Source organism: Nerophis lumbriciformis, linkage group LG36, assembly GCF_033978685.3.
Source record: "Nerophis lumbriciformis linkage group LG36, RoL_Nlum_v2.1, whole genome shotgun sequence".
Lineage (NCBI taxonomy): Eukaryota > Metazoa > Chordata > Actinopteri > Syngnathiformes > Syngnathidae > Nerophis > Nerophis lumbriciformis.
Window position 1 is genome coordinate 24,749,623 of NC_084583.2, and position 27,547 is coordinate 24,777,169.

General features: G+C 43.1%; 1 protein-coding gene across 1 annotated transcript in view; it reads right to left on the reverse strand.

Moving 5' to 3' along the window:
* Nucleotides 1–1,309: 1,309 nt before the first annotated feature.
* The window catches only part of spon2a (spondin 2a, extracellular matrix protein), an 84,654-nt gene continuing 58,416 nt past the window's right edge, over nt 1,310–27,547 (reverse strand). The window contains exons 4-6 of the mRNA XM_061930435.2: nt 8,635–8,826; nt 4,979–5,150; nt 1,310–1,955 (exon numbers count right to left, since the gene is read on the reverse strand). Of these exons, the coding sequence (XP_061786419.2) occupies nt 1,768–1,955; nt 4,979–5,150; nt 8,635–8,826 (552 nt within the window). The 3' untranslated portion in view covers nt 1,310–1,767. The remainder of the gene's footprint in view (nt 1,956–4,978; nt 5,151–8,634; nt 8,827–27,547) is intronic.

Sequence of the window (27,547 nt, forward strand, 5' to 3'; positions counted from 1 at the left end):
GGATCCGGTTTGGTGGCTGCAGGATTAGGTCTCTGCTTTTTGCAGATGATTTGGTCCTGATGGCTTCATCTGGCCAGGATCTTCAGCTCTCACTGGATCGGTTCGCAGCTGAGTGTGAAGCGACTGGGATGAGAATCAGCACCTCCAAGTCCGAGTCCATGGTTCTCGCCCGGAAAAGGGTGGAGTGCCATCTCCGGGTTGGGGAGGAGATCTTGCCCCAAGTGGAGTAGTTCAAGTACCTCGGAGTCTTGTTCACGAGTGAGGGAAGAGTGGATCGTGAGATTGACAGGCGGATCGGTGCGGCGTCTTCAGTAATGCGGACGCTGTATCGATCTGTTGTGGTGAAGAAGGAGCTGAGCCGGAAGGCAAAGCTCTCAATTTACCGGTCGATCTACGTTCCCATCCTCACCTATGGTCATGAGCTTTGGGTTATGACCGAAAGGACAAGATCACGGGTACAAGCGGCCGAAATGAGTTTCCTGCGCCGGGTGGCGGGGCTCTCCCTTAGAGATAGGGTGAGAAGCTCTGTCATCCGGGGGGAGCTCAAAGTAAAGCCGCTGCTCCTCCACATGGAGAGGAGCCAGATGAGGTGGTTCGGGCATCTGGTCAGGATGCCACCCGAGCGCCTCCCGAAGGAGGTGTTTAGGGCACGTTCGACCGGTAGGAGGCCACGAGGAAGACCCAGGACACGTTGGGAAGACTATGTCTCCCGGCTGGCCTGGGAAGGCCTCGGGATCCCCCGGGAGGAGCTGGACGAAGTGGCTGGGGAGAGGGAAGTCTGGGCTTCCTTGCTTAGGCTGCTGCCCCCGCGACCCGACCTCGGATAAGCGGAAGAAGATGGATGGATGGATGGATAATCCAAAACCTCACAATAATGTCTGATTGAATGCTAAAAACGTTATGACAGACCGCCTTAAAAAACAGAATGGAATTTTACATTTTTTTTACTGAATGAGACGCCCAGAATGTACATGAAAATAAAGAATGTGGGATTCACAATATTAACTATGAAGGATAAAACACTGAATATTGACAACATATCGTCACATCCCCTCTCGATCGACATATTTTACAATCAAGCGAAAAGCAACAAAAATGCAACAAACACAGTGAAATATGAACGTGAAGGGTAAAAAAAAACAACTACAATCTGATATATGTGATATATCACTAAGCTTTAGAACTTTGTTTTAAAAATCTCCTTCCGCGTTTGTCCCTGACACCCACATTTCAGGCTCTGGAAACACTCTGTGGAAACGCTCCCAACCCACACTGCTTGGTGCCTCGTCTGAGCTGCTGTGACTTAGATTACCATAGTAACTAGTATGTCATGCAAAAGTGCAGATTCCAACCATTGAAATACTTTGTATAGTTCAAGACTTACGCTCATTTGAAAACATCACTGCACATCATAATGGCAGCTACACTTTCCATCTCAAAGATCTAAAAAAAAATATTTGGGAATGTCCGGAGGGCCAGATTGAAAAACTTAATTTGCCCAGGTCTGGATTAGGGTGGGTGATGGTGTGATAGGCTTGTCCTACTGCGGGCATGCAAAAAAAAGTTTGTTGCATTGGTCCAAGACTCTGCTACACTTACTGAAGGAGACAACACACACTAAAACTAGTAGACTAAACAGTGAATACAGTCTTGACAAGGTAAAGAAATCCATTGCATTACAGAGGAATAACGCAGTACAGTTTCTCAGTCCAGCAGTAATATCATGAGTCCCAGTGTCGAATACTGGCAGCACCCATGCTCTGTGGGTTACTGGCGCTTCATGCAGCTGTGTGGCACGCATTCAGCCTGTTCCTCCATCTCAGGACAGGGGACGCCGGTGTTGGCCGGTGGTAGGAGGATGTAGCGTGTGCGATGGCGGACGCCGCCCTTGGAGCAGGGCCCCAGACACAAGCCCCAGGATGACCACAGAGACACTTCACAGTCCAGGGGTGTCACTGTGGAAAAAGATGCAAGACAAATAATGACTTTAGAAGTTTATTGTATCCCACCAGTGACAGGTTTTGTCAGAGGCTTGATGAAATTATGACTGTGAGGTTCAAACACTGATGACGTCTATTAAAGGGGAACATTATCACCAGACCTATGTAAGCGTCAATATATACCTTGATGTTGCAGAAAAAAGACCACATATTTTTTTAACCGATTTCCGAACTCTAAATGGGTGAATTTTGGCGAATTGAACGCCTTTCTATTATTCGCTCTCGGGGCGATGACGTCACAACGCCATTTTCTCAAACACCGGGTCAAAACAGCTCTGTTCCGTTTTTTTCGACTGTTTTCCGTACCTTGGAGACATCATGCCTCGTCGGTGTGTTGTCGGAGGGTGTAACAACACCAACAGGGACGGATTCAAGTTGCACCAGTGGCCCAAAGATGCCAAAGTGGCAAGAAATTGGACGTTTGTTCCGCACACTTTACCCACGAAAGCTATGCTACGACAGAGATGGCAAGAATGTGTGGATATCCTGCGACACTCAAAGCAGATGCATTTCCAACCATAAAGTCAAAGAAATCTGCCGCCAGACCCCCATTGAATCTGCCGGAGTGTGTGAGCAATTCAGGGACAAAGGACCTCGCTAGCATGGCAAGCAATGGCGGCAGTTTGTTCCCGCAGACGAGCAAGCTATCGACCTTAGCTTCCCTGGCCTGCTGACATCAACTCCAAAACTGGGCAGATCAGCTTTCAGGAAAAGAGCGCGGATGAGTGTATGTCTACAGAATATATTAATTGATGAAAACTGGGCTGTCTGCACTCTCAAAGTGCATGTTGTTGCCAAATGTATTTCATATGCTGTAAACCTAGTTCATAGTTGTTAGTTTCCTTTAATGCCAAACAAACACATACCAATCGTTGGTTAGAAGGCGATCGCCGAATTCGTCCTCGCTTTCTCCCGTGTCGCTGGCTGTCGTGTCGTTTTCGTGGGTTTCGCTTGCATACGGTTCAAACCGATATGGCTCAATAGCTTCAGTTTCTTCTTCAATTTCGTTTTCGCTACCTGCCTCCACACTACAACCATCCGTTTCAATACATGCGTAATCTGTTGAATCGCTTAAGCCGCTGAAATCCGAGTCTGAATCCGAGCTAATGTCGCTATAGCTTGCAGTTCTTTCCGCCATGTTTGTTTGTGTTGGCTTCACTATGTGACCATCCATCCATCCATCTTCTTCCGCTTATCCGAGGTCGGGTCGCGGGGGAAGCAGCCTAAGCAGGGAAGCCCAGACTTCCCTCTCCCCAGCCACTTCGTCCAGCTCTTCCTGTGGGACCCCGAGGCGTTCCCAGGCCAGCCGGGAGACATAGTCTTCCCAACGTGTCCTGGGTCTTCCCCGCGGCCTCCTACCGGTCGGACGTGCCCTAAACACCTCCCTAGGGAGGCGCTCGGGTGGCATCCTGACCAGATGCCCGAACCACCTCATCTGGCTCCTCTCGATGTGGAGGAGCAGCGGCTTTACTTTGAGCTCCCCCCGGATGGCAGAGCTTCTCACCCTATCTCTAAGGGAGAGCCCCGCCACCCGGCGGAGGAAACTAATTTCGGCCGCTTGTACCCGTGATCTTGTCCTTTCGGTCATAACCCAAAGCTCATGACCATAGGTGAGGATGGGAACGTAGATCGACCGGTAAATTGAGAGCCTTGCCTTCCGGCTCAGCTCCTTCTTCACCACAACGGATCGATACAGCGTCCGCATTACTGAAGACGCCGCACCGATCCGCCTGTCGATCTCACGATCCACTCTTCCCTCACTCGTGAACAAGACTCCTAGGTACTTGAACTCCTCCACTTGGGGCAAGATCTCCTCCCCAACCCGGAGATGGCACTCCACCCTTTTCCGGGCGAGAACCATGGACTCGGACTTGGAGGTGCTGATTCTCATCCCAGTCGCTTCACACTCAGCTGCGAACCGATCCAGTGAGAGCTGAAGATCCTGGCCAGATGAAGCCATCAGGACCACATCATCTGCAAAAAGCAGAGACCTAATCCTGCAGCCACCAAACCGGATCCCCTCAACGCCTTGACTGCGCCTATAAATTCTGTCCATAAAAGTTATGAACAGAATCGGTGACAAAGGGCAGCCTTGGCGGAGTCCAACCCTCACCGGAAACGTGTCCGACTTACTGCCGGCAATGCGGACCAAGCTCTGGCACTGATCATACAGGGACAAACCGCCACTATCAGACAGTCCGAAACCCCATACTCTGAGCACTCCCCACAAGACTTCCCGAGGGACACGGTCGAATGCCTTCTCCAAGTCTACAAAGCACATGTAGACTGTTTGGGCAAACTCCCATGCACCCTCAAGGACCCTGCCAAGAGTATAGAGCTGGTCCACAATTCCACGACCAGGACGAAAACCACACTGTTCCTCCTGAATCCGAGGTTCGACTATCCGGCGTAGCCTCCTCTCCAGTACACCTGAATAGACCTTACCGGGAAGGCTGAGGAGTGTGATCCCACGATAGTTAGAACACACCCTCCGGTTCCCCTTTTTAAAGAGAGGAACCACCACCCCGGTCTGCCAATCCAGAGGTACCGCCCCCGATGTCCACGCGATGCTGCAGAGTCTTGTCAACCAAGACAGCCCCACAGCATCCAGAGCCTTAAGGAACTCATCCACCCCGGGGCCTTGCCACCGAGGAGCTTTTTAACTACCTCAGCAACCTCAGCCCCAGAAATAGGAGAGCCCACCACAGATTCCCCAAACACTGCTTCCTCATAGGAAGACGTGTTGGTGGGATTGAGGAGGTCTTCGAAGTATTCCCTCCACCGATCTACAACTTCCGCAGTCGAGGTCAGCAGAACACCATCCGCACCATACACTGTAGCTCTCAGTATAACGAAGATAACCACAACGATAAGAAATGACCTTCTTGACTGTGTAAACCAAAACATTACTGTCTTTGGATTTTAGGGGATATAAGAAATTGCAGTTAAAAAATACTGCAATCTTCTTTGTGCCTCACCTGAGAATCTCTGAGGACTGAAGGAGTTTGGAAGGATATGATTGGACATGGGGACCTGGCGGTGAAGGGATCTGCTCTGCCGAGTGAGCTTTATGCTGGCAATGGGTGGAAGTTCCTTTAAGCGTGGATAGTAGAAGGAGTTGGCCGGGTGGTTTGGCATTTGAGAGGTGATCTGAAAGACACATCGACACAAAAACATACAGTCAGGCATATTTCTTCGAGAGAGCCAACCAAAGTCCAATTGCCCAACTTTTATTGCCATTTGTTACGTAAGTGGTCTTTTTTTTTTTAACAGGTCAGGTAAACTCTGCCAAGGTTTCTCTTTAAGAGGAAATGTGCTACAATCTAACAGGCTGGGGAAGACTGACATCATCTAAAAATTTAATAGTAAAAGCTTATGTTGTTATACTACAAATAGCAAGATTAAACTTATGTAATTAGAGTTAAAAATGCTTACCGTATTCTCCGAACCATAAGGCGCACCGGATTATAAGGTGCACTACCAATGGGCGGGTCTAGTCAGGTCTATTTTCATACAAAAGGCACACCAGATTATAATAACTAAAGTTCCTTGGGTGAATAATGTTAACTCACTACACCGGTATGTTTTAGCGCTTTCATGGCAAGTTTACTGACAGATATAAGTAAGAACTTTACACTACTTTATATTAGAAATGGCAACAGTGGAGGATGAATGTCCAATAACAAGAAGATAGAGAAAAAGAAGAAGCTTATTGACTACGGTGTCCACCGGGACTACGCGCAAATTTTCAGGACTTGTGCAGATCCCAAATACAGATCAGCTGGTACCAGAAGGTAAGAAAAGTTGCTTTTGCATAATGTGAAACAAAACGCCAGATAATGTCTTACCTTATACACACACCATAATAATACTCCTATGTTGAAGCACAGTACAATCCATCAAGCTTACCAAAGTCATACTAAAACATTTTTGATAGATTTTTGAGTGCTATATTTATTGTTCAAAATTTTCAATGGAACATACAATTTTGGTGTTGTTTACTTGAGTCATATTGCAGTCTACACGTATCTCTTATGTGTGACTGCCATCATATTGCAGTCGACACGTATCTCTTGTGTGTGACTGCCATCTACTGATCACACTTATCATTTCACCATGTACCGAATAAAACAGCTTCGAGGTTGGTAAGCACAACCAAAATTATTCTGTACATTAGGCGCACCGCACTGTGGAGTTTTGAAAAATTTAAAGGATTTTAAGTGCGCCTTATAGTCCGAAAAATACGGTATTTGTGACTAAAAAGCTGTGTTAGATGTTAGACCAATTTGCTTATAACAAATATACTGAAATCATTACAAAAATAAAATGAAACATTTGCCAACTAAACCACACATTTTGATTTGAATCTTATTCATTTTCCATTCTTCAACGTTTTATGGCACACGCAATTCATTATTGGATGCCAAGCCATACTTGCCAACCCTCCCGGATTTTCCGGGAGACTCCCGAAATTCAGCGCCTCTCCCGAAAACCTCCCGGGACAAATTTTCTCCCGAAAATCTCCCGAAATTCAGGCGGAGCTGGAGGCCACGCCCCCTCCAGCTCCATGCGGACCTGAGTCCGCTTTCCCACAATATAAAGAACGTCTACAGTAAAGCAGTCCGTCTGCCGTAAACAGCAATGTTGTGACACTCTTAAACAGGACAATACTGCCATCTAGTGCATTTGATGAAAGCACTTTTTGTGCGTGCCACACAGCAATGCATCATCAGAGAGGGTGTTCAGCATGGTTAGAAAGATAGTGACAGAGAATAGAACAAGGATGGACAATTCAACCCTTAACTCAACAATGAGTAGATGAGTGTTACGTGTGTATATGTGTAAATAAATGAACACTAAAATTCAAGTATTTCTTTTATATATATATATATATATTAGAGATGCGCGGTTTGCGGGCACAACCGCGGAGTTCGCGGATTATCCGCGGATCGGGCGGATGAAATTAAAAGAAATTAGATTTTATCCGCGGGTCGGGTCGGGTCGGGCGGTTGAAATAAAAAAAAATTAGATTTTAAATAGATTCAGGCGGGTGGCAGTTAAACCAATTGGGAAATATATATACATAGTTAAATGTTGTTACCCACATACGAAAAACGAGCAGGCACCTGCAGCATATGCCACAACAGAAGAAAAAAAAAAAAAGAGATGGACACTTTTACGGAGCGGAGAAGGGACGCCTCGCCGGGGTCCGGGACCGAGGCCCCTTCCCCCGAGAGGGCCCCACCGGGAGCCGTAGCTGAGGCGATCCGCGAGAAGGGCCCGACGCACGTCCAGGGTCACCACCGCGCCCACCGCACCGACACCCCGCCTCGTCACGCGCAGCAGGTAAGCAGCTTACTTGCCCGCCACCCCCGTGTCCGGGGGCTCGTAACAGGGGTCACTCCACGCGCTCCGCCCGCGCAGCTTACCTGCCCGCCACCCCTGTTGCCGGGGGCGCGTAACAGGGGTCACTCTGCGCAGTGCGCTCACGAAAGGGGTGGGGCTCACCCTGGTTGATATAGACAGCAGGACGGTGGCCATGGAAGTCGGAACCCGCTAAGGAGTGTGTAACAACCCACCTGCCGAATCAACTAGCCCTGAAAATGGATGGCGCTGGAGCGTCGGGCCCATACCCGGCCGTCGCCGGCAGCGAGACGCGCTTGGAGGTGCGCTCAGCGCGGCTCTCCATATGATTGCGCACTGGTGTGCGTCTGGGTCGTGACAGCGTGGCACGCGAATGTCTGCACTGCATTGGATCAGTCTTCTTTCTTTAACAGGCAAAAGCTTTATAACCTCACTAATGCCTTGCATCGTCTATATTAGATATATAACAACGGGCGGGTGCGGTTCTGATCAAATGTTACATCGGGTGGATGGCGGATGGTTGACGACTTTCTGATGCGGTTGCGGATGAAATAATTGCCTATCCGCGCATCTCTAATATATATATATATATATATATATATATATAGCTAGAATTCACTGAAAGTCAATTATTTCTTATATATATATATATATATATATATATATATATATATATATATATATATATATATATATATCCATCCATCCATCCATCCATTTTCTACCGCTTATTCCCTTTGGGGTCGCAGGGACATATATATATATATATGTATATATATATATATATATATATATATATATATATATATATATATATATATATATATATATATATATATATATATATATATATATATGAAATACTTGACTTGGTGAATTCTAGCTGTAAATATACTCTTCCCCTTAACCACGCCCCCGCCCCAACCACGCCCCCCCGCACCCACCCCGCACCCCCCACCTCCCGAAATTGGAGGGCTCAAGGTTGGCAAGTATGTGCCAAGCCTCAATTTATCATCCAGTCTTAAACCAATAAAGCTGCCCTGCATTATTGAAGAAGAAATGACATTTGAATTTGCAAAATCATGCTTATTTTAAGCAAGACCTAACAAAAACAAATGCCCTCCTTCAAATAAACACCTACTACTCTTAATGAAATACAGTACAGTACTTGAATTCCACTTTGCTGTTATGTTGTTCCATTTAATGCAATTACATTTTCTGAAGACAATATACTGTAAATGAGTACAATATGTATTTAAAGCTGATTGACCTTTGTAATATTTTCCTGAGGGCTGGTGGGGAAGTTGGGGGAGGAGAAGGTGAAGCCGCTGTCTGTCCCAGCATCGAAAGGTTGGAGGTCAATGGTCACGTCCTGTTTCCATTGATTACCCTCGCAAAGGTTAAGGCTGTCTACACCGACGAACCAATCCGGGCTGGGGATCATCTTCACCAACACAGACAGCTGAGGGTCAGAGAGAGGAAATATTCCAAGAATTAATGTCTCGTTTTCTAAAATTGTCATTCAAACTGAGTTCATTCTCAATCCACAAGAGCGGTATCACGTTAATAATGTTCTGCTAACACAGTCTTGGAGTCATTAATGCAACAATATGTTGATTAGTGTGGGTGTTGTTTGCAGCAGCATCACACTGAGAGACATTTCTAGAATTCCACATTTCAAAACTCAAACTGAGTTCAGTTTCAGTTTATTTGGAACATGCATACGATACGATGTCATGCATCACATGTTTCCGCTTGTTTCATTACAGCACGTCCGAAAAGGAGTAGGAAGAAGCAGAGCTTATTCAATCCTACCCCTTTTCGTACCATAGCAGTTTTACCCCATTTCCTTCTTCTCTGTTTGTAACAGCACAGTGAAAAAGTAACTAATAAATAAACATATATACCATAAGTGTACAGCTCCACTAATAGACATTGGAGTGTTACTTTCAAAGGCAAAATTAAAGTATTGCTAGGAACATAATTTTATATGGGACTTTATTGTATTACCGTATTTTCCGCACCATAAGCCGCCCCGTGTTATAAGCCGCGCCTTCAATGAACGGCATATTTCAAAACTTTGTCCACCTATAAGCCGCCCCGTGTTATAAGCCGCATCTAACTGCGCTAAAGGAATGTCAAAAAAACAGTCAGATAGGTCAGTCAAACTTTAATAATATATTAAAAACCAGCGTTCTAACAACTCTGTTCACTCCCAAAATGTACGCAAATGTGCAATCACAAACATAGTAAAATTCAAAATAGTGCAGAGCAATAACATCAATAACTTAATGTTGCTCGAACGTTAATGTCACAACACACAAAATAAACATAAAACTCACTTTCTGAAGTTATTCTTCATTCATAAATCCCTCGAATTCTTCTCCTACGGTGTCCGAATTAAAAAGTTGGGCGAATTACGGGATCCAAAATGGCCGGCTCCGTCTCGTCGAAGTCATCAGAGTCAGTGTCGCTGTTGTTTTTCCAGCAGTTCCGTGAATCCTGCCTTCCGGAAAGCTCGGACCACAGTCGAGACCGAAATATCCGCCCAGGCATTTACGATCCACTGGCAGATGTTGGCGTATGTCGTCCGGCGCTGTCTCCCTGTCTTAGTGAAGGTGTGTTCGCCTTCGGTCATCCATTGTTCCCACGCCGTTCGCAGTCATGCTTTAAATGCCTTGTTGACACCAATATTGAGCGGTTGGAGTTCTTTGGTTAATCCACCCGGAATGACGGCGAGTGTTGTATTTGTGTGCTTCACTTGTTTTTTGACACCATCTGTGATGTGGGCGCGCATGGAGTCGTATATCAACATGGACGGAGCTGCGTGAAAAAAGCCACCCGGCCTCTTCGCGTAAACTTCCCTTAACCACTCGCTCATCTTTTCTTCATCCATCCATCCCTTCGAGTTAGCTTTTATGATGACGCCGGCTGGAAAGGTCTCTTTTGGCAAGGTCTTCCTTTTGAATATCACCATGGGTGGAAGTTTCTGGCCATTAGCATGGCAAGCTAGAACCACAGTGTGTCGCTTAGTAGGAGCCATTTTGTGGTCTTTACAGATGTAAACACACAAATGAAATGAAACGTAATACCCGCGCGCTTCTTCTTCTATGGGGGCGGGTGCTTACCTTGGCGGTTGCTTGCGTAGAAGAAGAAGCACTTCCTCTTATACGGGGAAAAAAGATGGCGGCTGTTTACCGTAGTTGCGAGACCGAAACTTTATGAAAATGAATCTTAATATTAATCCATATATAAAGCGCATCGGGTTATAAGCCGCACTGTCAGCTTTTGAGTAAATTTGTGGTTTTTAGGTGCGGCTAATGAAAATACGGTATATGTATAGTACATGTTCCAAAAAGTGTGTGGCGCATTATGAAGCCTAAAATAACACAACGGAGACCCCCGGACTGTTGAACAACTTAAGCTGTACATCAAGCAAGAATGGGAAAGAATTCCACCTGAAAAGCTTCAAAAATGTGTCTCCTCAGTTCCCAAACGTTTACTGAGTGTTGTTCAAAGGAAAGGCCATGTAACACAGTGGTGAAAATGCCCCTGTGCCAACTTTTTTGCAATGTGTTGCTGCCATTAAACTCTAAGTTATGATTTTTTGCAAAAAAAAAAAGTAGTTTCTCAGATCGAACATGAAATATCTTGTCTTTGCAGTCTATTCAATTGAACATTGTCATGTCTGTGTAATCATGTTTTGTTTTAAGTCATGTTTTGTTTAGTTATAGGACTCTTTCGTTTCTGTCTTTTCACTCCCATGTCTTGTTTCCATGATTACCCCATTAGTTTCACCTGTTCCACGTATGGACTCAGTGTGCACTCTTGATTGTCACCATAGCAACCCATTAGTTTTCACCTGTCACGTCACGCACCTGTTTCACGTCTTGAATCACGCACCTGTTTTCGTTAATCATGTCTGTAGTATTTAAGTTCAGTGTTTTTCAGTTTGTCTTTCTGACGACCTCACCACATTTATGCTCTGTCCATGCCTGATACTTCTTTCCATGTCAATCCCTCAAGCAACTATTTCTGTCCAAGCCAAGTAAGTTTTTTGTTCCATGTTTATAGTCTTTTTGGTTTCATAGATTGTTCTCCGCCATTGTGCGTGTTTTTTGTTTGTACTTTTTTGCTATAGTCTTTTGGTTTCATAGTTTATTCTCCGCCTCTGCGCGCGCTTTTTGTTTATTCCTTTTTTTTGATAGATATAAATAAATCATGTACCTTCATCAGGGCCGGCCCGTGGCATAGGCCGTATAGGCAAATGCTAAGGGCGCCGTCCATCAGGGGGCGCCACGCCAGTGCCACAAATGTTGGAGAAAAAAAAAAAAAAAAAAAAAAAAAAATTGGTATTATTATTTCTAAATACAAAAAATAATCCCACGTTAATTAAAATGCAAAGTAAAGCCTATTTAATAGAAATATTATTTGTTACAACATTACGCCCCCCACCTCCCCCCGCACGGTGCGCCCCCTCCCTTCCCGTATCATGACTCTTTTTGGACGTCACCACATCAAAAAAATCAACACAAGATGTCAAAACGGCCAAAACTGTCAGGTGCCCAGGGAAGAAAAAAGAGAAAAGAAGAGGAGTAGAAACGAGAAAAGACAGAGTTAGCAGGTAGGTAACGTTAGCCTACATGAAATTATTTGTCTGTTACAGAATGTGATAGTAACCTGGCTTTTTAGCATTAAGCTAATGTTACATGATTCGGCAATTGCTAATCAATAAATAGCTAGTTCTGTTTTAACGTCGGGTTAATATTGTGGAGGGGGCTAAATTGTTATGGAAAATAATAATGTAACGTTAGGTAATTACAGTACTCCCACCTTACATTCCTCAGGGACATTTGTATTAGATCTTTTAAGCAGCTGTTTTTTGTTTACATTGTTATTGCCTTCTGGTTAGCTAATGTTTGCCCTGCAGGTAATAGTCACTTTTCCACCCCTTTATATATTAGGTATAGTTGTAAGCCTAGTTGTTAAAGTGCACATCATTAATGTAAATTAAGCGATATGTATGTAAAAAATATTGTATTTCATATATTCATTTTTTATTTTTTGCATTCATTTATTTATTCATATTTTTTTAATCTTGTTAACTATTCTGATTGTTAATTTGCTTTCTTTAAGTAAAAAAAAAGGTCAAAGACAAAGCTATTCGGTTTCTTGTGAGTATATACACTTCACTGCCGATGTGGGGGGGCGCCACCTAAAATCTTGCCTAGGGCGCCAGATTGGTTAGGGCCGGGCCTGCTCTAAGTTATGATTTTTTGCAAAAAAAAAAGTAGTTTCTCAGATTGAACATGAAATATGTTGTCTTTGCAGTCTATTCAATTGAATATAAGTTGAAAAGGATTTGCAAATCATTGTATTCTCTTTTTATTTACGATTTACACAACGTGACAACTTCACTGCTTTTGGGTTTTGTACTTGGACTGGAGTGGTGTGGACCAGTGGGTGACACTGCAGAAGATGTCAAACGAGTTCACTCCAAAGTGGGTCTGTTGCATTTCACTTCCTTCCTTTCTCTCCGTCGCCGCTGCCCACACCTCCTCCTCCCTCTGTCTGCCTTCACAGCAGGAGACATTTCCAAGGAGCCTTCCTGCCTGCCGAGTGTCTCGGACCTGGTGGTTCCATGTCAAAGGTTGCGCAATTCTTCCTTTTTCTTCTCCTGCATAACAAATCTTCCACCGCTAAGAACAAATCCTCCCAGCTTGGAAGCTTGTGTCGCAGCTGTTAAAGTCCCACTTTATCTGGAGATTCATGCCTCAAAAACCAAATGAAAACAACAATAGCTGGAAGATCATCCGGATAACGGAAACAGGAATCATCGCGTACAAATTGAACATATTTGCGGCTTTGTACAGAGAAAAGCATGGCCTGTAGACAAAAAAAAGCTGCATGAAAGATGAAGCTGTCGGCAGACTCTCATCATGCTGTCATGTTCGACAAACCACACAAACGTCTGACCCCGGCGTTGCCTTTTCCGCCACATTGTCCGCTCCGTCTGGAAAGCAGACGAGCTCATTCGAAAGCAGCCACGAGCGTCAACAAGCTGACGACAACAACGTGCTGAAGAGGCCCGGGGAAGGATTGTTTGGAGTTTTCAAGGCTCTTGAGTTCAGGCAATGGAATAACCAATAAACATATGTAGGTCACCAGACTTAAAACACAACCCTGACCCTCTTAATGGACCACATATGCTTGACACAAAAAACACTTTCTTTCAGTCCGTCTATCTGCGAGGTCACTATCTGTATTTTTAAGCCTCCGCATACTTGCCAACCCTCCCGAATTTTCCGGGAGACTCCCGAAATTCAGCGCCTCTCCCCAAAACCTCCCGGGACAAATATCCTCCCGAAAATCTCCCGATTTTCAGCCGGAGCTGGAAGCCACACCCCCTCCAGCTTCATGCGCACCTGAGTGAGGACAGCCTTTTTTCATGACGGGAGGTAGTGATGGGTTGTTGAGGCGTCATGAAGCGTTTCGACACATTGCAAAACTGTATTGATACTGTGTCACTAAATACTGACATCTGCTGGACATTAAAAATCCCTACAGGCAACCTATGGACCGACTCAACTGACACTGATTTGATGCCCTAGTACAGGGGTCACCAACCTTTTTGAAACCAAAAACTACTTCTTGGGTACTGATTAATGCGAAGGGCTACCAGTTTGATACACACTTAAATAAATAAATATATTGTCATTTGTAAGTTACACATAAGTGTGATTTAAACAAGAATAGCTAAATAAATAAATTTATATATATAAAAAAATGGGTATTTCTGTCTGTCATTCCGTCGTACATTTTTTTTTCCTTTTACGGAAGGTTTTTTGTAGAGAATAAATGATGAAAAAAAACACTTAATTGAACGGTTTAAAAGAGGAGAAAACACGAAAAAATTTAAAATACAATTTTGAAACATAGCTTATCTTCAATTTCGACTCTTTATAATTCAAAATTCAACCGACAAAAAGAAGAGGAAAAACTAGCTTACCGTATTTTCCGCACTATTAGCCGCACCTAAAAACCACAAATTTACTCAAAAGCTGACAGTGCGGCTTATAACCCGGTGCGCTTTATATATGGATTAATATTAAGATTCATTTTCATAAAGTTTCGGTCTCGCAACTACGGTAAACAGCCGCCATCTTTTTTCCCCGTAGAAGAGGAAGTGCTTCTTCTTCTACGCAAGCAACCGCCAAGGTAAGCACCCGCCCCCATAGAACAGGAAGCGCTTCTTCTTCTACTGTAAGCAACCACCCGCCCGCGTAGAAGAAGAAAAAGCGCGCGGATATTACGTTTCATTTCCTTTGTGTGTTTACATCTGTAAAGACCACAAAATGGCTCCTACTAAGCGACAGGGATCCGGTTCATGAAAAGACGCAATCTCTCCATCCGCACACGGACTACTATTTCACAGCAACTGCCTAAAGACTTTCAAGAAAAGCTGGCTACTTTCCGTGCATAATGTAAAAACAAGATAGCTGAAAAAAAGATCCGGCCAGAGAACATTATCAACATGGACGAGGTTCCACTGACTTTTGATATTCCTGTGAACCGCACTGTGGATACAACGGGAGCACGTACGGTGAATATTCGCACCACAGGGAATGAGAAGTCATCCTTCACTGTGGTTCTAGCTTGCCATGCTAATGGCCAGAAACTTCCACCCATGGTGATATTCAAAAGGAAGACCTTGCCAAAAGAGACCTTTCCAGCCGGCGTCATCATAAAAGCTAACTCGAAGGGATGGATGAAGAAAAGATGAGCGAGTGGTTAAGGTAAGTTTAAGTTTACGCGAAGAGGCCGGGTGGCTTTTTTCACGCAGCTCCGTCCATGTTGATATACGACTCCATGCGCGCCCACATCACGCTGGTTTTAATATATTATTAAAGTTTGACTGACCTATTTGACTGTTTTTTTGACATTCCTTTAGCGCAGTTAGATGCGGCTTATAACACGGGGCGGCTTATAGGTGGACAAAGTTTTGAAATATGCCGTTCATTGAAGGCGCGGCTTATAACCCAGGGCGGCTTATGGTGCGGAAAATACGGTATTTGAATCTTTTTGAAAAAATTAAAAAAAATTATTTATGGAACATCATTAGTCATTTTTCCTGATTAAGATACATTTTAGAATTTTGATGACATGTTTTAAATTGGTTAAAATCCAATCTGCACTTTGTTAGAATATTTAACAAATTGGACCAAGGTATATTTCTAACAAAGACAAATCAGTATTTCTTCTAGATTTTCCAGAACAAAAATTTTAAAAGAAATTCAAAATACTTTGAAATAAGATTTAAATTTGATTCTACAGATTTTCTAGATTTGCCAGAATAATTTTTTTGAATTTTAATCATAGTAAGTTTGAAGAAATATTTCACAAATATTCTTCGTCGAAAAAACAGAAGCTAAAATATTTATTATTCTTTACAATAAAAAATTAATAAATTTACATTGATTTAAATTGTCAGGAAAGAAGAGGAAGAAATTTAAAAGGTAAAAAGGTATATTTGTTTAAAAATCCTAAAATCATTTTTAAGGTTGTATTTTTTCTCTAAAATTGTATTTCTAAAAGTAATAAGAAGCAAAGTAAAAAAAATAAATGAATTTATTTAAACAAGTGAAGACCCATCCATCCATCCATTTTCTACCGCTTATTCCAAGTGAAGACCAAGTCTGTAAAATATTTTCTTGGATTTTCAAATTCTATTTGAGTTTTGTCTCTTTTAGAATTAAAAATGTCGAGCAAAGCGAGACCAGCTTGCTAGTAAATAAATACAATTTAAAAAATAGAGGCAGCTCACTGGTAAGTGCTGCTCTTTGAGCTATTTTTAGAACAGGCCAGCGGGCGACTGATCTGGTCCTTACGGGCTACCTGGTGACCGCGGGCACCGCGTTGGTGACCCCTGCCCTAGTATATACAATAATATAAACCAAGTCATTGTATTTCATTTAGGATTATTTCATATCTTCATTTAAATAAAAATATATTTTTATCTTTTTTAGATACAGTCAATAAATAATGTGAACATGTATCATAACATGGAAATCTAAGAGAACGTGTTGTGGATGATTGTGGACTGGGAATTTTTGTAATTTTATTTTTTAGGGCCAATTTAAAATATATTTATTAATGGTGCTGGTTAGCGCCTTGCATGGCAGCTCCCTCCATCAGTGTGTGAATGTGTGTGTGAATGGGTAAATGTGGAAGTAGTGTCAAAGCGCTTTGAGTACCTTGACGGTAGAAAAGCGCTATACAAGTACAACCCATTTATCATTTATTATCATAATTTAAAAAAAATAAAAATACTACGACTACCCAGCAGTCTTGAATGCAACATTACCACAATAAAAATGTCCTGAACTGGGTTTGTGGCAACATATTATGTTATCTCACACACACACGTGGACTGCATACAACTCTCAACAGCAAGGATAGCAGTAACACTTAAACACATATATACAGGGTCATCCATTAAAGAAGTGATGATGATAGGAACATTTTTGTCAAGCCATCTTACCATCCAAATAGTCTGTTTTTTATTGTGTATGGCTGCAAAACAAACCACCATAGAACCAAATAAGGTTGTAGCATACAGTAATAGTCCAATCTAAGTCAACCAGAGCCTAAGAGTCTGTGTTTCCAGAGTGTCACTGAATGCACCACACTACTACAGTAGGTTTAGGCAACAAAGGTAATGTGGCGCTTACTCCTATGTAGTTTTGTAGAGAGCCTGGTCTTGTACTGACACCTTGATGGCAGAACAATAATTTAAGAGCACAGCTCGCTCCCCCCATTCTCAGCACATTCTACAGAGACACTATAGCATACTTGCCAACCTTGAGACCTCCGATTTCGGGAGGTGGGGGGGTGGGGGGCGTAGTCGGGGGTGGGGCAAGGGGCGTGGTTAAGATATATATATAAGAAATACTTTAATTCTAGCTATATATATTTATTTTATTACATATATATATATATATATATATATATATATATATATATATATGTATGAGCTACAGCTGTATGAACAATATACGACAAATTACCTCAAACCACAACAAAACAATTGCAAATGAGCCGTCGGCCCCCGGACAGAGCGACTCCAAAATCAACAAAGACTGCAACTGCCGAAAGAAACCTGATTGCCCTCTCAACGGGGGGTGCTTACAAACATCAGTTGTCTACCAATCTAAGGTAACACGCAAGGACATTGACACATCCGACACATATGTAGGATTAACCGAGGGAGAATTCAAAACCAGATGGAACAATCACAAGGCTGCTTTCAGGAACCAAAACCTGCGGAATACCACAGAACTCAGCAAACGCATTTGGGACCTCAAAGACAATAATGTTGAATATTCAATAACATGGCAAATTCTTGCATCCAGCACACCTTACAATAGTGGTAATAAAAGATGCAACCTATGCTTGAAAGAGAAACTGTTTATTATTTACCGTCCAGACCTGTCATCCCTCAACAAGCGCAGCGAAATTGTAACAGCATGCCGCCACAGACGGAAACACCTCCTAGGTAACACATGAGCCAATCACCACGCCCCTACGCCAGCCTGTATCCACCCACTCTGTGCCTGATATAAACCATGGTATGTGAATGCTCCCATTAAAATCTCCTGATGATTGAGGGAACCCCCTCATGAGACAGGCCTGTAGAGATGAAATAGTCTTGTGATTTTTTTCCCACACATACATATGTATATATATATATATATATATATATATATATATATATATATATATATATATATATATATATATATATATATATATATATATATATATAAAAATAAATAAAAGAAATACTTGAATTTCAGTGTTCATTTATTTACACATATACACACACATAACACTCATCTACTCATTGTTGAGTTAAGGGTTGAATTGTCCTATCCTTGTTCTATTCTCTGTCACTATTTCAGAACACACACATTATACAAATATACATTATAAAATCAATAAGAAAACGGGAGCTCTAATTTGGGAGTCTGAATTACGATCAGAAGTTCCTATATAAACATTGCACACTCACGTCGCCTTTTTGTGTTGACTACTGCAGCTGTGCACTGGATTCATTCACAAATACAAACTACAACTCACAAACACTTTAGAGTTAGGCTCCACCATCAGAATGTGTACTTAAACTTATAAAGATCACATGGATATTATTCAGTGAGTTGATTCACCAAAACTAACCTGTTATACAGGAGGAAAAAGCACACGGGACGTTTCAATTGTTCACAGACTGGTCGCGCTCATCAGAATGACAAGACACTTCCGGTCTGCAGGTGATAGCATTCAATCGGGAAGAAACGCCCTACTGCCCCCTACTGACCAATGTGAATACTGATAAATGTGTAATGACAGCTCCAAAAACGAATTCAAACCACAAAATAAAATAAATAAATCAACACAAAAATGTGACACATTATGGGTGGGTCACATATGCATGTACAGTAGATGGCAGTATTGTCCTGTTTAAAAGTGTCACAACATTGCTGTTTACGGCAGATGAACTGCTTTACGGTAGACGGAAACTTGACTGCTGTTGTTGTGTGTTGTTACCGCGCTGGGAGGACGTTAATGAAACTGCCTAACAATAAACACACATAAGAAACCAAGAACTCGCCCTCAATCATTAGCTGTTCATATTGTGAGAAAGCGGACGTGTGAACAGGCTGTCAACACGTCACTCAGGTCCGCATGGAGCTGGAGGGGGCGTGGCCTCCAGCGCCGCCTGAATTTCGGGAGATTTTCGGGAGGAAATTTGTCCCGGGAGGTTTTCGGGAGAGGCGCTGAATTTCGGGAGTCTCCCGGAAAATCCTGGAGGGTTGGCAAGTATGCACTATAGAGAGCCTGCTGACCAACAGCATCTCTGTCTGGACTGGAGCCTGCAATGCCTCAGACTGGAAGTCTCTCCAGACAGTGATGAGGACGGCGGAAAAGATCATCAGGACTCCTCTTCCTCCTATCCAGGAGATCGCAAAAAGCCGCTGCCTGACCAGGGCTCAGAAAATCTGCAGAGACTCCTCCCACCCCCACCAAGGACTGTTTTCACTGCTGGACTCTAGAAAGAGGTTCCGCAGCCTCCGAAGTCGAACCTCCAGGTTCTGTAACAGCTTCTTCCCTCAGGCTGTAAGACTCTTGAACGCATCATAATAATCCCCTCAAAATGGATTAACTCGCTGGAATAAAAAAGACAATATAACATACAAACCCCGTTTCCAAATGAGTTGGGAAATTGTGTTAGATGTAAATATAAACGGAATACAATGATTTGCAAATAATTTTCAACCCATATTCAATTGAATATGCTACAAAGACAACATATTTGATGTTCAAACTCATAAACTTTGTTTTTTTTTGCAAATAATCATTAACTTAGAATTTCATGGCTGCAACACGTGCCAAAGTAGTTGGGAAAGGGCATGTTCACCACTGTGTTACATGGCCTTTCCTTTTAACAACACTCAGTAAAGGTTTGGGAACTGAGGAGACACATTTTTGAAGCTTCTCAGGTGGAATTCTTTCCCATTCTTGCTTGATGTACAGCTTAAGTTGTTCAACAGTCCGGGGGTCTCCGTTGTGCTATTTTAGGCTTCATAATGCGCCACACATTTTCAATGGGAGACAGGTCTGGACTACAGTTAGGCCAGTGTAGTACCCGCACTCTTTTACTATGAAGCCACGTTGATGTAAAAGTTAAAGTTAAAGTACCAATGATTGTCACACACACACTAGGTGTGGTGAAATTTGTCCTCTGCATTTGACCCATCCCCTTGTTCACCCCCTGGGAGGTGAGGGGAGCAGTGGGCAGCAGCAGTGCCGCGCCCGGGAATCATTTTTGGTGATTTAACCCCCAATTCCAACCCTTGATGCTGAGTGCCAAGCAGGGAGGTAATGGGTACCATTTTTTTAATAGTCTTTGGTATGACTCGGCTGGGGTTTGAACTCACAACCTACCGATCTCAGGGCGGACACTCTAACCACTAGGCCACTGAGTAGGTATCACGTGGCTTGGCATTGTCTTGCTGAAATAAGCAGGGGCGTCCATGGTAACGTTGCTTGGATGGCAACATATGTTGCTCCAAAACCTGTATGTACCTTTCAGCATTAATGGTGCCTTCACAGATGTGTAAGTTACCCATGTCTTGGGCACTAATACACCCCCATACCATCACACATGCTGGCTTTTACACTTTGCGCCTATAACAATCCGGATGGTTCTTTTCCTCTTTGGTCCGGAGGACACGACGTCCACAGTTTCCAAAAACAATTTGAAATGTGGACTCGTCAGACCACAGAACACTTTTCCACTTTGTATCAGTCCATCTTAGATGAGCTCAGGCCCAGCGAAGCCGACAGCGTTTCTGGGTGTTGTTGATAAACGGTTTTGCCTTGTATAGGAGAGTTTTAACTTGCACTTACAGATGTAGCGACCAACTGTAGTTACTGACAGTGGGTTTCTGAAGTGTTCCAGAGCCCATGTAGTGATATCCTTTACACACTGATGTCGCTTGTTGATGCAGTACAGCCTGAGGGATGGAAGGTCACGGGCTTAGCTGCTTACGTGCAGTGATTTCTCCAGATTCTCTGAACCCTTTGATGATATTACGGAGCGTAGATGGTGAAATCCCTAAATTCCTTGCAATAGCTGGTTGAGAAAGGTTTTTCTTAAACTGTTCAACAATTTGCTCACGCATTTGTTGACAAAGTGGTGACCCTCGCCCCATCCTTGTTTGTGAATGACTGAGCATTTCATGGAATCTACTTTTATACCCAATCATGGCACCCACCTGTTCCCAATTAGCCTGTTCACCTGTGGGATGTTCCAAATAAGTGTTTGATGAGCATTCCTCAACTTTATCAGTATTTATTGCCACCTTTCCCAACTTCTTTGTCACGTGTTGCTGGCATCAAATTCTAAAGTTAATGATTATTTGCAAAACAAAAAATGTTTATGAGTTTGAACATCAAATATGTTGTCTTTGTAGCATATTCAACTGAATATGGGTTGAAAATGATTTGCAAATCATTTTATTCCGTTTATATTTACATCTAACACAATTTCCCAACTCATATGGAAACGGGGTTTGTACATCCATAAACGTGGATGCATATGAAAAAGTGCAATATATTTATCTGTACAGTAATCTATTTATTTATTTATATATGCACCTTATTGTTTATTTATCCTGCACGACCATGAGCTAATGAAACGAAATCCCGTTCTTATCTGTACTGTAAAGTTCAAATTTGAATGACAATAAAAAGGAAGTCTAAGTCTAAGAGAGCTGCAAGCGCTACTTGCGGTCCGCCACTTTAAATGTGTTTTTTTGAACGTGCTAAAGATTGCCTCGAAAATCAGTACCGCCTTATATTCCCTACTCATGTAACAGAGAAGGGAGTTCCTCAAACACGCAAGACTGCACATAAGCACGTAAGGCTGCGGTGTCACAGCCACGTTTCCATCAGTCTATCCCAGAGCAGCTGTGACTACAAATGTAGCTTACCACCACCAACGAGAGAATGTGAATTAATAATGGGTTCTCAGTTCACTTTGAGTGTCTGGAAACGTGCTTCATAAAATCTAATGCAGGGGTGTCAAACTCATTTTAGCTCATGGAGGAAAATCTACAAACCCCGTTTCCATATGAGTTGAGAAATTGTGTTAGATGTAAATATATTTTATATATATATTTATAAACATTTTTTTTTTTTTGCAAATAATCATTAACTTTAGAATTTGATGCCAGCAACACATGACAAAGAAGTTGGGAAAGGTGGCAATAAATACTGATAAAGTTGAGGAATGCTCATCAAACACTTATTTGGAACATCCCACAGGTGTGCAGGCTAATTGGGAACAGGTGGGTGCCATGATTGGGTATAAAAGTAGATTCCATGAAATGCTCAGTCATTCACAAACAAGGACGGGGCGAGGGTCACCACTTTGTCAACAAATGCGTGAGCAAATTGTTGAACAGTTTAAGAAAAACCTTTCTCAACCAGCTATTGCAAGGAATTTAGGGATTTCGCCATCTACGCTCCGTATTATCATCAAAGGGTTCAGAGAATCTAGAGAAATCACTGCACGTAAGCAGCTAAGCCCGTGACCTTCCATCCCTCAGGTTGTACTGCATCAACAAGCGACATCAGTGTGTAAAGGATATCACCACATGGGCTCAGGAACACTTCAGAAACCCACTGTCAGTAACTACAGTTGGTCGCTACATCTGTAAGTGCAAGTTAAAACTCTCCTATGCAAGGCGAAAACCGTTTATCAACAACACCCAGAAACGCCGTCGGCTTCGCTGGGCCTGAGCTCATCTAAGATGGACTGATACAAAGTGGAAAAGTGTTCTGTGGTCTGACGAGTCCACATTTCAAATTGTTTTTGGAAACTGCAGACGTCGTGTCCTCCGGACCAAAGAGGAAAAGAACCATCCGGATTGTTATAGGCGCAAAGTGTAAAAGCCAGCATGTGTGATGGTATGGGGGTGTATTAGTGCCCAAGACATGGGTAACTTACACATCTGTGAAGGCGCCATTAATGCTGAAAGGTACATACAGGTTTGTAGTTAAAGTGGTCACCGATAGGCTAACAGCGGCAGCTCTTTCCAGACACTCACACAGGGTAGGAATGCTGAAACACTATCTGTTACATTGGCACTCAAGCGCCATTACAGCAGCGTTAAGACTCGTGTAAACAAAGTGGCATAATGGTGGGTCACTTCTTTTTTTTTTACATGAGGTGTTGCAAGTTCTCTGTGGACTGCACATCCAAACAGATTGGTAGCAGTCTTGTATTTGAAATACAATACAGAAAGTGCTCCACTTGAGAAGCGCTAGTTGAAGAAGTATTTCCAATAAATCCGTGGTTACTATACTGTAATGTAACTACGTAAGAAAGTTGATCAGTGCCTTTCAAAATTGTGAGACTATTCCTCTCATGTCATCTCATGGGCTGACAGAGTTCAGTTGGACAGTCGTTCAGAGTACAGAGCCCAGACCATGCAGGATACTTGTGGGCGTTTTTGGCTGCTAAGCCTAAAAGCTGGTTAAGAAGTCTGATTGGATGGTGGAAAGAAGCGGTCAAGTGTTTGTTGGGTGGATATTTGGTGAGTTGCAGTCCAGTTCACTGTTGTAGTATCACAGTGTTCACAGTTCATTGTGGCTTACACCGATGCATGATCTGTTCAACCGATAGACATGGTGTGTGTCAGTGACGTGCGGTGAGGTTGATGGCTGGTGAGGCACTGACTTCATCACAGTCACATTTACAAACATATGAACCCTAAAGAGTATCTTATTCACCATTTGATTGGCAGCAGTTAACGGGTTATGTTTAAAAGCTCATACCAGCATTCTTCCCTGCTTGGCACTCAGCATCAAGGCTTGGAATTGGGGGTTAAATCACCAAAAATGATTCCCGGGCGTGGCGTCGCTGCTCCCCACTGCTCCCCTCACCTCCCAGGGGGTGATCAAGGGATGGGTCAAATGCAGAGGACACATTTCACCACACCTAGTGTGTGTGTGACAATCATTGGTACTTTAACTTAACTTTAACTTTACACATACAAACTGTAGCACACAAAAAAGCACATTTAATAAAAAAAACGTTATTATGGTCTTACCTTTACTTATAAATAAAGTCCATTCGCCGCTGCTGTGCTGGATTAATGAACCCCCTGACGGGTGTGTTATATCAACTAAAGCCCTCACTTCAACTTTCCACGTGCAAGATTGAATCTATTTAAAAAAGTGTAACCGAGGGTTTATAAATGTCGCCTATACTGTATGAAACTACAAAATAACAAACACGGAGGCTCCAGTTTACACGAGGACCACTTTATTTACCTGCTTTCAAAAACCTCCGCTCCACTACAACATGTCATCACTTCCGCTCTTGGCGCCTTCAAAATAAGAGCTCAAGGCATATACAGTACTGTATAACAGCGCATAACAGGAACTTAACATCACAAAGAGGAAAGCCCATAAAAATAGGTTACAAAAGTTATTTAATAAGAAGCCAAAAAGTGCAAAAACAATAATGTTCGTGTTGGAGGAGTTGTGAATTAGATACACCTGCAGTCTGCAGGTGTACCTAATGTTGTGGCCCTGCAGTCATTCACAACTCCTCCAACACGAACATTATTGTTTTTGCACTTTTTGGCTTCTTATGAAATAACTTTTTTAAATAGAATCAATCTTGCATGTGGAAAGTTTAAGTGTGGGCTTTAGTTGATATAACAATTCTACGGCGGGGGTGCAGGAGGCGGGGCTACTGGAGCCTCAGCCAGTGCGTCTTTTGCAGCCGTTTTATGATCGCTCAGCACAAGAAATACGTTACGCACATACAGTTGTTGACAAAATACACTGTACATTATATACCTCAGCTAACTAAACTATGGAAATGTATAATATAGTTCATATAGCAATACAGTCTCACTGCACAGCAGGCCAGCAGTTAGCCGAGTCCGTCCATGTTGAGGCACTGAGTGACGTGCCTCAACTGGCTGCTGTTCAGTATTTGAACACAAATGTGAAAATTCAGCGATTTTGAATAAAAAATAATCTAAAACTGGTGAAGTTAAATGGAAAATAACTTTATAGTATAATCACTGCATACATATAACAATTTAATTAATTTTTTTTCTTTTTACATTTTTTTTCTTTCCATGATGGCAGGTGAGGCCCCGCCTCACCTGCCTCTAGTGACTGCACGTCACTGTATTTGTATGGACGCGGCAGTTTGTGTATGTATATGTGTAACGGTGTAGAAACAGACGTTCATTATGCTTGATTAAATTATGAATGAAGTGTTGCAACAGCGCCTGTTGCTGGCGAGAAGTGGTATGTACGGTTACCTGCGGGAAGTGCTCAGAACTGTGAAGCCTTCCAACTGGTGAGACACCGTTTTTGCATTGTCCGGGACTGATTACTAATGAATATTGACTGTTTATATTTTGATTAGTACTTTGTAACGTACACATAAAAAGGTTCGCTACTTGATATTGACCAAAACTGTATCTTAGAGTGATATTTTGAAGACAACAACACATTTTTACTGTGTAAACTAATTGGTGATTGTTGATGTGTTATTTAGAGAATCCCGTGACCCAAGTGGACTCACAGTCTCACAATTTGCACTGTTTTGCAGGTAACATTATATTTCATGCCACTGTGATTGTTTTGTTGTCCTCACCTATTATTATGATGCTAATGGTAGCTCAGCTAGGCCGCAGCCTGGTTTATCAACCGCATGGTTTGAAGCAGCCATTTTGGATGTGAGGTGCGTTCAGGGACATCCTGTAAAATGTAGTGACTGTCAATTTACTGTGTATTTTGCATATAAAAAAAGGATTATTGTCAATTTAAGTATACCAATATCAGTACAGGTGAAACCAACTGAGAAAATGAATATGATAATTAGTATGAAGATTTGGTTTAAACACTATACGATCAGACCCAAATGTAACATGTCCTTAATGCAATGTGGCGTCCTCGCTAGCGGCTATTATTCCTGCACAGTGCAGCTTTTAAATCACTAATCGCGGCCTCCATGGTGGCAAATAAACTACGGTAATTACTGCTTTCATTATCACTGGAGGATGAGAAATAACTAAACATGCTACACTACACACCAGAGGAGGATACAAACAAGCATAGCTAACTGCTAAGCAAGTGCTTGTGAATGTAAACATGGTTGGGCAGATCGATACAAACATCGACAGTAATGATACCAATTAAAGTATTGGTTTTTGGTCGATACTACAGTGATTTAGGGGTGTAACGGTACACAAAAATTTCGGTTCGGTACGTACCTCGGTTTAGAGGTCACGGTTCGGTTCATTTTCGGTACAGTAAGAAAACAACAAAATATACATTTTGGGGTTTTTTATTTACCAAATGTGTAAACAACGGCTTTATCCTTTTAACATTGGGAACACTATAATAATTCTGCCCACGTTAATCAACATTAAACTGCCTCAAGTTGTTGCTCAGATTAAATAAAATGACAAAACTTTTCTTCTACATATAAAAAGTGCAACATTAAACAGTTTCAAGTCAACTCATCCATCCATTCCATCTTCTTCCGCTTATCCGAGGTCGGGTCGCGGGGGCAGCAGCCTAAGCAGGGAAGCCCAGACTTCCCTCTCCCCAGCCACTTCGTCCAGCTCTTCCTGTGGAACCCCGAGGCGTTCCCAGGCCAGCCGGGAGACATAGTCTTCCCAACGTGTCCTGGGTCTTCCCCGTGGCCTCCTACCGGTCGGACGTGCCCTAAACAACTCCCTAGGGAGGCGTTCGGGTGGCATCCTGACCAGATGCCCGAACCACCTCATCTGGCTCCTCTCCATGTGGAGGAGCAGCGGCTTTACTTTGAGCTCCCCCCGGATGGCAGAGCTTCTCACCCTATCTCTAAGGGAGAGCCCCGCCACTCGGCGGAGGAAACTCATTTCGGCCGCTTGTACCCGTGATCTTGTCCTTTCGGTCATAACCCAAAGCTCATGACCATAGGTGAGGATGGGAACGTAGATCGACCGGTAAATTGAGAGCTTTGCCTTATGGCTCAGCTCTTTCTTCACCACAACGGATCGATACAGCGTCCGCATTACTGAAGATGCCGCACCGATCCGCCTGTCGATCTCACGATCCACTCTTCCCTCACTCGTGAACAAGACTCCGAGGTACTTAAACTCCTCCACTTGGGGCAAGATCTCCTCCCCAACCCGGAGATGGCACTCCACCCTTTTCCGGGCGAGAACCATGGACTCGGACTTGGAGGTGCTGATTCTCATCCCAGTCGCTTCACACTCGGCTGCGAACCGATCCAGTGAGAGCTGAAGATCCTGGCCAGATGAAGCCATCAGGACCACATCATCTGCAAAAAGCAGAGACCTAATCCTGCAGCCACCAAACCGGATCCCCTCAACGCCTTGATTGCGCCTAGGAATTCTGTCCATAAAAGTTATGAACAGAATGGGTGACAAAGGGCAGCCTTGGCGGAGTCCAACCCTCACTGGAAAAGTGTCCGACTTACTGCCGGCAATGCGGACCAAGCTCTGACACTGATCATACAGGGAGCGGACCGCCACAATCAGACAGTCCGATACCCCATTCTCTCTGAGCACTCCCACAGG